Source organism: Micropterus salmoides, unplaced genomic scaffold (genome assembly GCF_014851395.1).
Source record: "Micropterus salmoides isolate LMB-PRFRI ecotype aquatic unplaced genomic scaffold, ASM1485139v1 Ms_hic_scaffold_4603, whole genome shotgun sequence".
In the NCBI taxonomy this organism is placed as follows: domain Eukaryota; kingdom Metazoa; phylum Chordata; class Actinopteri; order Centrarchiformes; family Centrarchidae; genus Micropterus; species Micropterus salmoides.
Genome location: NW_024044044.1, coordinates 1 through 12,500, shown reverse-complemented (window position 1 = coordinate 12,500; position 12,500 = coordinate 1). Strand labels below are relative to the sequence as shown.

Here is a 12,500-nt window from a genome sequence, read left to right as displayed (position 1 = left end):
ACCTGATGGTACTACCTGATGGTACTAGCTGGTACTACCTGATGGTACTAGCTGATACTAGCTGGTACTACCTGATGGTACTACCTGATACTAGCTGGTACTACCTGATGGTACTAGCTGGTACTACCTGATGGTACTAGCTGGTACTACCTGATGGTACTAGCTGGTACTACCTGGCTGTTTGCGATCTGCTGAGTCAGCTGATCAGAGCGCTTGTTTATTGATGACCTTTCAGATCTGTATCTGAACCAATCAGTGCCGTACCTGGAGGAGCCACCTGACCCGCTGCAGTTCTACCGCGACTGGATTGGTCCTAACAAGCCCTGCGTCATCCGCAATGCCTTCAACCATTGGCCGGCTCTGTCCAGGTGGACTCCAGAGTACCTGAGGTGAGGAAGCCCCGCCCACCCTCACCCGCACTCTTCTTCTTCTTCTGTAGTCCGTGACGCTCAGGGCGCTTCCTGTCTGCAGGGAGAAGGTGGGGTCAAAGGTCATCAGCGTGGCGGTGACCCTCAACGGCTACGCCGACGCCGTGAGCGGCGATCGCTTCGTGATGCCGGAGGAGCGACGGATGACTTTTTCTTCTGTGCTCGACGTCATCGAGGGGAAGGTGAGAGGAACCAGACTACTGAGTACTACCGAGTACTACAGAGTACTATAGAGTATTACAGAGTACTACTGCTTACTGTGTACATACAGTACTCAGTACACATGAGCCTGATACAGGACCAGAGTGTTTAGATCCTGACATCATTGATCACATGATTGATCAGAGCAGGACGGAAAAGCCTCAAATCTACCTGTCCTCTGAGTCTTACCTGTCCTCTGAGTCTCTACCTCACCTGTCTCTACCTGTCCTCTGAGTTTCTATCCGTCCTGTCTCTACCTGTCCTCTGAGTCTCTACCTGTCCTGTCTCTACCTGTCCTCTGAGTCTCTACCCGTCCTCTGAGTCTCTACTCACCTGTCTCTACCTGTCCTCTGAGTCTCTACCTGTCCTGTCACTATCCGTCCTCGTGTCTCTATCTGTCCTGAGTCTCTACCTCACCTGTCTCTACCTGTCCTCTGAGTCTCTACCCGTCCTGAGTCTCTACCCGTCCTCTGAGTCTTACCTCACCTGTCTCTACCTGTCCTCTGAGTCTCTACCTGTCCTGTCATATCCGTCCTCTGTGTCTCTATCTGTCCTGAGTCTCTACCTCACCTGTCTCTACCTGTCTCTGAGTCTCTACCTGTCCTGTCACTATCCGTCCTCTGAGTCTCTACCTGTCCTCTGAGTCTCTACCTGTCCTGTCTCTACCTGTCCTCTGAGTCTCTACCTGTCCTGTCTCTACCTGTCCTCTGAGTCTCTACCTCACCTGTCTCTACCTGTCCTCTGAGTCTCTACTCACCTGTCACTATCCGTCCTCTGAGTCTCTACCTGTCCTCTGAGTCTCTACCTGTCCTGTCTCTACCTGTCCTGAGTCTCTACCTGTCCTGTTCTACCTGTCCTGTCTCTACCCGTCCTCTGAGTCTCTACCTGTCCTGAGTCTCTACCTGTCCTGTCTACCCGTCCTCTGAGTCTCTACCTCACCTGTCTCTACCTGTCCTGTCTCTACCTGTCCTCTGAGTCTCTACCTGTCCTGTCTCTACCCGTCCTGAGTCTCTACCTGTCCTCTCTGTCTCTACTCACTGTCTCTACCTGTCCTCTGTCTCTACCTCACCTGTCTCTACCCGTCCTCTGAGTCTCTACCCGTCCTCTGAGTCTCTACCCGTCCTGTCTCTACCCGTCCTGAGTCTCTACCTGTCCTCTCTGTCTCTACCTCACCTTTCTCTACCTGTCCTCTGTCTCTACCTCACCTGTCTACCCGTCCTCTGAGTCTCTACCCGTCCTCTGTGTCTCTACCTGTCCTGTCTCTACCCGTCCTCTGAGTCTCTACCTGTCCTCTGTCTCTACCTCACCTGTCTCTACCCGTCCTCTGTGTCTCTACCCGTCCTCTGAGTCTCTACCTGTCCTGTCTGTACCTGTCCTCTGAGTCTCTACCTGTCCTGTCTCTACCTGTCCTCTGTCTGTACCCGTCCTCTGTCCCCCCCCAGGTGCAGCAGCGTGGGGTCCTCTACGTCCAGAAGCAGTGCTCTAACCTGCTCGATGAGCTTCCCGAGCTGACGGACGACGTGGAGCCTCACGTCTCCTGGATGAGCGCCGCACTCGGTGAGTTCACGTGAGCTTTTCTTTGGTACAGGCCCACTGACCTCAGCGTGACACGTTTCATTATCTACTGACCTTTTCTCCACCTGGTGCTCGTCTTCGTCCTTCACGTGAAGCTACTTGTTCTGCATGTCGACCAGCTCGCCGTTGTTCTCGAATAAAGGTTAAAAAACAAAGTTCGTCTCTTCAGCTGCAGCTCAAACCGAACGTGGTTTTATTGCAGCAGACAGAGAAGCACTTTGCTGAAACGACGACACACATAAAAGACACGTGACAGAAAGAGGGGACGCCTCGTCTTTACTGAGAACCTCTTATTTCTAAACAGATTAGTGGACATTAGCAGAGAAAAGGAATAAACAAGCTAAATGCGTTAGTTCATCTACAGAAGTGGCATCGCTGATGTCACGTGACTCGTCGCTCTCAGAGGATCTGGTCTCTCCGGCGGTCCAGCTCCTCAGACAGGGCCCTCAGGCTCCTCCCCATCCTCTTGGGGGTCCTGACTCTCTGCTGGTAGCTGAACTTGTTGAAGCCCTGGTGTCTTCTTCCCGGTTTGAAGTCGAACAGCTCGTCCTTCTTAAACTCCTCCACGAACTTGGACACGTCCGCCGTCCTCCCGCGGGACGAGGACGTGAGGCGCGACAGGTACGCGGACAGGTTCAGAGGGTTTCCCCGAGTGAAGAAGATCCGGTCCAGGTCTTTGGCCTGAGCGCCGGCCAGCTGGGCGCTCTGCTCCACCTGCTGCTTCGTGAAGCTGCCTTTACCGAACTCGATCCCACCTGCGGACAGGAAGCCTTCGTTAGACACGAGGGGATTCATGGACATTCTCAGGACTAAATCTGCTTCACTCAAGACCAGAACTCTCTGATTCAGACTCCTGAGGGACATAATCTCCTAATATAACGTTGTGTCAAGGACCGTCTGCTGAATCATATACTGGACCCACGGCGAGTACTTTGAGTACTTTGAGTACTGTGGTTTTCCTACTTTTCCATCAGTGAAGGATCTGAATCCTCCTTCCACCTGATTGGCTGAGCAGACGTGCAGGTGTGTGAATCACCTTTGGACTCGCTGATCAGCAGCTCTGTGAGCAGGTCCGGGCTGATGTTCCCTCCAGATGTTCCCTGAAGGTTCAACACTCGGTTCCACTTCAGGTCCTGCCTGACGCGCTCCGGGTAGAACCCCTCCATCCCTGTTCACACACGGTAACCATGACAACAGCCATTAGCTCCTCCCCACGTGAATGACACGCTTGTTGGCGCCGTACCTGTGATCATGTGGTGGCTGCTGTTGAAGAGCTGCAGGTGTTCTCTGTTCCACAGCAGAACCAGGTCCATCCTCCAGAAGTCCGCCATGGCGTCTCCGTCCCCCTCCTGGATGGCGTCCCGCCTGGCCATGTGGTAGAGCCCCTCCCACACCACCGCCCTCGTGTAGTTAAACAGGAAGTCCTCGCCGTCCTCCGCCATGGAGCAGGACTCTGAGCAGAACCACGGAGCTGGAACATAAAACCACCAAAAACCATCAGTCTGGTCCTTCGGAACAGAACCAGACCGTTAACGCTGCGTACTTGTACTGCATTACTCTACATCTACATTTAGTTGTACAGCTAACTCAGCGCCTTAGCGTTTCGCTCGCTCTCGTGTGCGGCTGAGCGTCTCACTCTGCTCGGCGCCGCTCCGCTGGGCCGCGGTCAGACAGTCTCGGTGGTACCACTCGTGTCTCCTGCACTTGTCCGTCCGGCCGCACTGGACCATCTGCCCCCCCCTCCGCTCCTTACAGTGACAGTACACGTAGGTCCCGTCTGCGCTGCAACCCGGACCGCAGAACCAGTCCTCATGCGGGTCAGAGAGGGTCTGAGCTCGAGCACAGCTCTCATGGAACCAGATCCCTGGACACAGATTACTGCAGCACCGAACCAGCTGCTCACCTGCTTTCTCTGAGAGGAGACAGACGGAGACAGGCGGAGTTAAAGACAGACGGAGACAGGCGGAGTTAAAGACAGACGGAGACAGGAGGAGTTAAAGACAGACGGAGATGAGTTAAAGACAGACGGAGATGAGTTAAAGACAGACTGAGACGAGTTAAAGACAGACGGAGATGAGTTAAAGACAGACGGAGACAGGAGGAGTTAAAGACACACGGAGACGAGTTAAAGACAGACGGAGACAGGAGGAGTTAAAGACACACGGAGACGAGTTAAGACAGACGGAGACAGGAGGAGTTAAAGACACACGGAGACGAGTTAAAGACAGACGGACGGAGTTAAAGACGGACGGAGACGAGTTGAAGACGGACGGACTTAAAGACAGACAGAGACGGACGGAGTTAAAGACAGACGGAGACAGGAGGAGTTAAAGACAGACGGAGACGAGTTGAAGACAGACGGAGACAGGAGGAGTTAAAGACAGACGGAGACAGGAGGAGTTAAAGACAGACGGAGACAGGAGGAGTTAAAGACAGACGGAGACGAGTTAAAGACAGACGGAGACAGGAGGAGTTAAAGACAGACGGAGACGGACGGAGTTAAAGACAGACGGAGTTAAAGACGGACGGAGACGAGTTAAAGACGGACGGAGACGGACGGAGTTAAAGACGGACGGAGACGAGTTAAAGACAGACGGAGACAGGAGGAGTTAAAGACAGACGGAGACGAGTTGAAGACAGACGGAGACAGGAGGAGTTAAAGACAGACGGAGACGAGTTAAAGACAGACGGAGACAGGAGGAGTTAAAGACAGACGGAGACGGACGGAGTTAAAGACAGACGGAGTTAAAGACGGACGGAGACGAGTTAAAGACGGACGGAGACGGACGGAGTTAAAGACGGACGGAGACGAGTTAAAGACAGACGGACGGAGTTAAAGACGGACGGAGACGAGTTAAAGACAGACGGACGGAGTTAAAGACGGACGGAGATGAGTTAAAGACAGACGGAGTTAAAGACAGACGGAGACAGGAGGAGTTAAAGACAGACGGAGACGAGTTGAAGACAGACGGAGACAGGAGGAGTTAAAGACAGACGGAGACAGGAGGAGTTAAAGACAGACGGAGTTAAAGACAGACTGAGACGAGTTAAAGACAGACGGAGACAGGAGGAGTTAAAGACAGACGTTGTTAAAGACAGACGGAGACGAGTTAAAGACAGACGGAGACAGGAGGAGTTAAAGACACACGGAGATGAGTTAAAGACAGACGGAGACAGGAGGAGTTAAAGACACACGGAGACGAGTTAAAGACAGACGGAGACAGGAGGAGTTAAAGACACACGGAGACGAGTTAAAGACAGACGGAGACAGGAGGAGTTAAAGACACACGGAGACGAGTTAAAGACAGACGGAGACAGGAGGAGTTAAAGACAGACGGACGGAGTTAAAGACGGACGGAGACGAGTTGAAGACAGACGGACTTAAAGACAGACAGAGACGGACGGAGTTAAAGACAGACGGAGACAGGAGGAGTTAAAGACAGACGGAGACGAGTTGAAGACAGACGGAGACAGGAGGAGTTAAAGACAGACGGAGACGAGTTAAAGACAGACGGAGACAGGAGGAGTTAAAGACAGACGGAGAGAGTTAAAGACAGACGGAGACAGGAGGAGTTAAAGACAGACGGAGACGAGTTAAAGACAGACGGACGGAGTTAAAGACGGACGGAGACGAGTTGAAGACAGACGGACTTAAAGACAGACAGAGACGGACGGAGTTAAAGACAGACGGAGACAGGAGGAGTTAAAGACAGACGGAGACGAGTTGAAGACAGACGGAGACAGGAGGAGTTAAAGACAGACGGAGACGAGTTGAAGACAGACGGAGACAGGAGGAGTTAAAGACAGACGGAGACAGGAGGAGTTAAAGACAGACGGAGACGAGTTAAAGACAGACGGAGACAGGAGGAGTTAAAGACAGACGGAGACGGACGGAGTTAAAGACAGACGGAGTTAAAGACGGACGGAGACGAGTTAAAGACGGACGGAGACGGACGGAGTTAAAGACGGACGGAGACGAGTTAAAGACAGACGGAGACAGGAGGAGTTAAAGACAGACGGAGACGAGTTGAAGACAGACGGAGACAGGAGGAGTTAAAGACAGACGGAGACAGTAGGAGTTAAAGACAGACGGAGACGAGTTAAAGACAGACGGAGACAGGAGGAGTTAAAGACAGACGGAGACGGACGGAGTTAAAGACAGACGGAGTTAAAGACGGACGGAGACGAGTTAAAGACGGACGGAGACGGACGGAGTTAAAGACGGACGGAGACGAGTTAAAGACAGACGGACGGAGTTAAAGACGGACGGAGACGAGTTAAAGACAGATGGACGGAGTTAAAGACGGACGGATGAGTTAAAGACAGACGGACTTAAAGACAGACAGAGACGGACGGAGTTAAAGACAGACGGAGACAGGAGGAGTTAAAGACAGACGGAGACGAGTTGAAGACAGACGGAGACAGGAGGAGTTAAAGACAGACGGAGACGAGTTAAAGACAGACGGAGACAGGAGGAGTTAAAGACAGACGGAGTTAAAGACAGACTGAGACGAGTTAAAGACAGACGGAGACAGGAGGAGTTAAAGACAGACGTTGTTAAAGACAGACGGAGACGAGTTAAAGACAGACGGAGACAGGAGGAGTTAAAGACAGACGTTGTTAAAGACAGACGGAGACGAGTTAAAGACAGACGGAGACAGGAGGAGTTAAAGACAGACGGAGATGAGTTAAAGACAGACGGAGACAGGAGGAGTTAAAGACAGACGGAGACGAGTTAAAGACAGACGGAGACGAGTTAAAGACAGACGGAGACAGGAGGAGTTAAAGACAGACGGAGATGAGTTAAAGACAGACGGAGACAGGAGGAGTTAAAGACAGACGGAGATGAGTTAAAGACAGACGGAGACGAGTTAAAGACAGACAGAGACAGGAGGAGTTAAAGACAGACTGAGACGAGTTAAAGACAGACTGAGACGAGTTAAAGACAGACGGAGACAGGAGGAGTTAAAGACAGACTGAGACGAGTTAAAGACAGACGGAGACAGGAGGAGTTAAAGACAGACTGAGACGAGTTAAAGACAGACGGAGACAGGAGGAGTTAAAGACAGACGTTGTTAAAGACAGATGGAGACGAGTTAAAGACAGACGGAGACAGGAGGAGTTAAAGACAGACGGAGACGAGTTAAAGACAGACGGAGACAGGAGGAGTTAAAGACAGACGGAGACAGGAGGAGTTAAAGACAGACGGAGACAGGAGGAGTTAAAGACAGACTGAGACGAGTTAAAGACAGACGGAGACAGGAGGAGTTAAAGACAGACTGAGACGAGTTAAAGACAGACGGAGACAGGAGGAGTTAAAGACAGACGTTGTTAAAGACAGACGGAGACGAGTTAAAGACAGACGGAGACAGGAGGAGTTAAAGACAGACTGAGACAGGAGGAGTTAAAGACAGACGTTGTTAAAGACAGACGGAGACAGGAGGAGTTAAAGACAGACGTTGTTAAAGACAGACGGAGACAGGAGGAGTTAAAGACAGACGTTGTTAAAGACAGACGGAGACGAGTTAAAGACAGACGGAGACAGGAGGAGTTAAAGACAGACGGAGACGAGTTAAAGACAGTCACGTGAACCCTCGCCTGTCCGGCCTTTTACCTTCTTTACAGTAACAGAAGGGGGATATTTTCTTCTCTCCGTCGCAGCGACCTGCAGCGGCGGCGGCGGCGTTGATGTCCTCCTGAGATGGAGGCATCCACACCAGATCCAGCAGTCTGTGAGCCAGCCCGCTTAGCCAGTCCATCTGAGCGGAGACCTGAGAGGGGTAATCTGAGGGTCTCTGGTCCACAGAGTCCAGACCGCAGTCCGTCACAGCGAACAGAGTCACGTACGCCGTCGTCACAAACTGTCAAATATAAACACGTACTTCAGGAAGCAGAATGTCACGGCGAAACGGAAAAATGTCAGCGTGAATTTTTAGCTTCATGTTGGTCGTGAAGGACCGCTGGACTTCTGCCCTAATCCGGTTTACTGCAGCCGGAAGAACCCGAAATAAACATTTAGCTGTGATTTAGTTTCAATAAACAGATGCTGAACTAACGACGTCACGAACATGTGACTTCCTGCTCTGTCAGGTCTGCCAGATGACAAGCACACAGCTTTTAAAATGCTTCTTTTCTGAATGGAGTTTGGTTTGAACGTGTTTCACAGTAAAACAGACTCATATTTCCTGATCTTACAGCTAGTTTAACTTCCTCTCTTCCTTTTCTCTGAACATTTCACGTGAATTTTCTCACTCGCGTCTTTGCGTTGAGTTTGTACGTAATCGCGCCGTGCGAAACCCTCACTTCGTGTTCTGCGTTCCCCCTCAGGACAGTCTGACAAGTAGCTGTTAGACCAGTTTTAATTTCATCAATGTAAATTTTAGTTGAGCTGAAACTTTTTTGACCGACGACGACACGAGAGGGTTCTTCCTGTGGGAACATGAATATGTACAGAACGGGATCATGAGCGACACGCAGGCTCGGTAGGTCACCTGACTTCAGGAGTTTTACCGTAATGAAGTCCCAGATGTTGAGGAAGTAGTCTTTGGCGGTGCTGTTGAACGTCTTGAAGTGAAACAGGGAGGTGATGTGATGAAGGGTTCCTCGAGCGTTCTCACTTTTCTCGCTGAGAAGCATCTTCATCATGTCCTGAAAACACATCATCACTGGATCAAAGTGTTTTCAGCTGGAGCAGCTGATGAACTTCCTGTAATCATTTTCACAAACATCAAACAAATAGTCGCTGGCGTGCTCCTCACCTCGTGGAACAGGTGTTCCTTCTGAAACTCCTGCGGTGCTTCTACGAGTCCATCAAACTTCAGGTCGGGCTTCGGGTCGGGATCTTCGCGGCGCTCGGTCCCGTCCGGGCTGAGGACGTCCCCGCAGTACAGGATGTGGTACGGCTTCCCGGAGACCACGGGGATGTAGTCTGTCAGGCCGTAGGCGGCGCCGACAGACTCCTCCGTGGAGTTTGGGATCGCTGCACCCAGACTCACCTGAGGGGGGACAACAGCTCCGCTGTTCACACCTTCCTGGTATTCATGGGACTCTTCAGACGGGCCGGACTCACCGTGGTGCTCGGCGCCTTCATCAGCTCGGAGTAGACGTGAGGAATGTGTCTCGCCACTCGTCCTCTGGGGCCCTTCAGGGCCGTCAGGCTGTCGGCGATGATTCGCATCACTAAGGTTTTCATTCGCCGCCGCAGCGACTCGTACGTCTGAGGAGGAGGAGGAAGAAGAAGAGGAGGAGGAGGGGGGAGGAGCAGGAGGAGGAAGAGGAGGAGGAAGAGGAGGAGCAGCAGGAGGAGCGGGAGGAGGAGGAGGAAGAGGAGGAGGAGGAGGAGGAGCAGCAGGAGGAAAGGAGGAGGAGCAGCAGGAGGAAGAGGAAGAGGGGGGGAGGAGCAGCAGGAGGAAGAGGAAGAGGGGGGGAGGAGCAGCAGGAGGAAGAGGAAGAGGAGGAGGAAGAGGAAGAGGAGCAGCAGGAGGAAAAGGAGGAGGAGGAGGAAGAGGAGGAGCAGCAGGAGGAAGAAGAGGAGGAGGAGGAAGAGGAAGAGGAGCAGCAGCAGGAGGAAAAGGAGGAGGAGGAGGAAGAGGAGGAGCAGCAGGAGGAAGAGGAGCAGCAGGAGGAGGAAGAGGAGGAGGAGGAAGAGGAGGAGGAAGAGGAGGAGGAGGAGGAGGAAGAGGAGGAGGAAGAGGAGGAGCAGCAGGAGGAAGAAGAGGAGGAGGAGGAAGAAGAGGAGGAAGAGGAGGAGCAGCAGGAGGAAAAGGAGCAGCAGGAGAAGAAGAGGAGGAAGAGGAGGAGCAGCAGGAGGAAGAGGAGGAGGAGGAAGAAGAGGAGGAGCAGCAGGAGGAAGAGGAGGAGCAGCAGGAGGAAGAGGAGGAGCAGCAGGAGGAAGAAGAGGAGGAGGAGGAAGAAGAGGAGGAAGAGGAGGAGCAGCAGCAGGAGGAAGAAGAGGAGCAGCAGGAGGAAGAAGAGGAGGAAGAGGAGGAGCAGCAGCAGGAGGAAGAAGAGGAGCAGCAGGAGGAGGAAGAGGAGGAGGAAGAGGAGGCTCTTTGGGTCGTTTCACATGAACTGAGTTTTCTGATCCGTCACGATGACTTTAATATTTATTTGCCTAAATTCTGTATTGATGATCAGTGACATCATCAGCGTATTGTTTCCGGGCCGCCATGAGACGCCTGGTCTGGCGTCTGTAGAAGTTCTCTGGATGTATAAAAGCTGTAATACAGATTAACGAGTGCGACGTTAACTAGCTGCGTGTCAGTCAGCTCTGTCCTGTACGCACACCGGACATCCGGATATTTAAACTACACGCGGTGGCGTCCAGGAGGAGCTGATGTTCCTGCGTGCTGTTTCATACTCACTTCTACAGATCATGAACCGTCCCTGTTAGAAAACAGCTCTCCGATTGGCTCCTTTTAAAGTGCGCGCACCTGTTTGGACGGCAGGATGCTGGACGGAGACACGTCCGCTGCTTTCGCCGGAGGTCCGTGCAGGTTACGGAAGTTAATCCGAACTCGATGAGCGAAGCGAAACGCCCACGTCGCGAAGCCGTAGCCTCGTTCCGCCGAGTCGGACCGGGACACGGACGGCACCTGCGGCACAGAGACGTTCTGTCTTCATTCAGAGACAACAGCTTCTGCGAAGAGGTGTTCAGCCACAGGCGTTCTTACCCGAACGTTCCCCCAGGTGAAGGTGTAAGCCGCCGCCTTCCCGGAGTCGACGCTGCAGTACTGCGTCTTTCTCGTCATCTGAAAGAGAAGAAGAATTTCCTCTCTGAGGCGAGACGGCGCGGGCAGACGCAGGGTTTATCACGATGCACCGACATGTCTTCCTTCAGCGAAGATCCACATCAAGTCAAATAACAACAGAGAACAACAACCTGAGAAAATCTGCAGACCGGCTAAAGTCGTAGTGATCGTCTATTCGCCAAAAGTATTTGCTTCTCGCAGCTTCCATTCTTCAGAGGCTGTAACAGAGAGCGCCGCCTGCCCTCATACTCTGATGTGTTCATGCCCAGAGAGACTTGGATCTTTGGCTTAGCTGAATATTTTTGCATTTAAAACCCCGGTTAAATATTTAGTTTGTGCAATTAATTTCTTCTCAACCCTGTCATCTAAGAAGAAAATAAACACTGACATGTTGTGACGCACAAAGAGGCTTTGGTTCATTATCATCCACACCTGAAATATGGAACATTTTATTCCCAGGAACATGGCGAAATCGTTTTTCCTGCCTGTCGACAGATATCCAGGCTCCCTCAGCAAAATCATTTGAGTCTAATGTGTCAACAAAATAAAAGCATCATTTGAACCTGACTTAGTTGAGAGTTCAGCTCTTAAAATAGATGCAAATTTGCGCATATTTAATGAGATACTGCCTCATTTGCTTATTTAAACATAAGATTTCAGAAAACGTGTAATGCAAATAAATATGGTCTTATTGAGAGTAATTAAGGTTTCATGGAGATATCTGTTACCTTACTCACCGGCAGGTTGAAAACAAATTTACTCGATCAAGTCAGACACCAAGACCGGTCTGACTGGCTGACCTTCTGTCAGGTGTTCTGAAGTAGATCTAACTATAAAAATCAGCAGCTCGACCCGTTCTGAAACAAAAACACATCAACAAACCACGAATGCTGAGACACAAGAAGAAGGAGGACTTGGCTCCTCACCTGGATCTCGTCCCTCCACTGCTTCACCTGCCTGCCGTGCTCCCGGCGAGCTTCTTGGCGTGGACCATGGCGGTGGTTTTGGACTGCGAGATGCGAGGCCGTTCATGATGCGAAGACTTTGACGGGGCAGCGGTGTCGCAGCATCTCCACGCTGAAGGCGTCTGGAGGAAGCAGGCCCTGAGGGTGCTGGTGTACAGCGGCACCGAGAGCAGGAGGCCGATCCTCCGGTCCAGCATCTGCTTCGCCTCCTCGTCCGACATCCGCCTGGAACAGCACAGATTTAGGATCCCGAAGGAACCGAGAGAGCCTTGTAGGAACCTAAAGAACGCCACACAGAACCCACCGGGGTTTGTTCCCTGGGCTGTAGTTCACGATCTGTTTCTGGATCTTCTTGGCGGGGGGGAACATGGACCTGAGACAGGCCACAGTCAGGGGGGCCTTCTCCTCGGCCCAGGAAGTAGTCTTATCCCAGCTGAACGCGGACAGGTTCTCAGGGCTGAAGGTCTTCCTGAACGGACCGTCCAGATCGTTCACCATCTCTTTACGCTGCAGAAACATTTGTTACTGCATCAATATATAGTCATTACTGCATCAAGTACTGCATCAATATATAGTCATTA

The 12,500-nt window shown here is 51.8% G+C and overlaps 2 protein-coding genes across 2 annotated transcripts in view; one reads left to right on the top strand and one right to left on the bottom strand.

Moving 5' to 3' along the window:
• LOC119887980 (bifunctional peptidase and (3S)-lysyl hydroxylase Jmjd7-like) overlaps positions 1–2,215 on the top strand; it is a 3,308-nt gene extending 1,093 nt beyond the window's left edge. The window contains exons 2-4 of the mRNA XM_038698484.1: positions 205–389; positions 472–610; positions 2,072–2,215. Of these exons, the coding sequence (XP_038554412.1) occupies positions 205–389; positions 472–610; positions 2,072–2,200 (453 nt within the window). The 3' untranslated portion in view covers positions 2,201–2,215. The remainder of the gene's footprint in view (positions 1–204; positions 390–471; positions 611–2,071) is intronic.
• A 336-nt stretch (positions 2,216–2,551) lies between these two features.
• Positions 2,552–12,459, bottom strand: LOC119887979. Its single transcript, XM_038698483.1, has 13 exons — positions 12,224–12,459; positions 12,020–12,144; positions 11,881–11,963; positions 10,877–10,954; positions 10,637–10,798; positions 9,274–9,420; positions 8,963–9,199; positions 8,715–8,852; positions 7,819–8,065; positions 3,841–4,116; positions 3,448–3,675; positions 3,241–3,372; positions 2,552–2,959 (listed from the first exon to the last, which is right to left on the bottom strand). The coding sequence occupies exons 1-13, from the start codon at positions 12,436–12,438 to the stop codon at positions 2,604–2,606; spliced, it is 2,424 nt and encodes an 807-aa protein (XP_038554411.1). The 5' UTR covers positions 12,439–12,459; the 3' UTR covers positions 2,552–2,603.
• Positions 12,460–12,500: the final 41 nt, after the last annotated feature.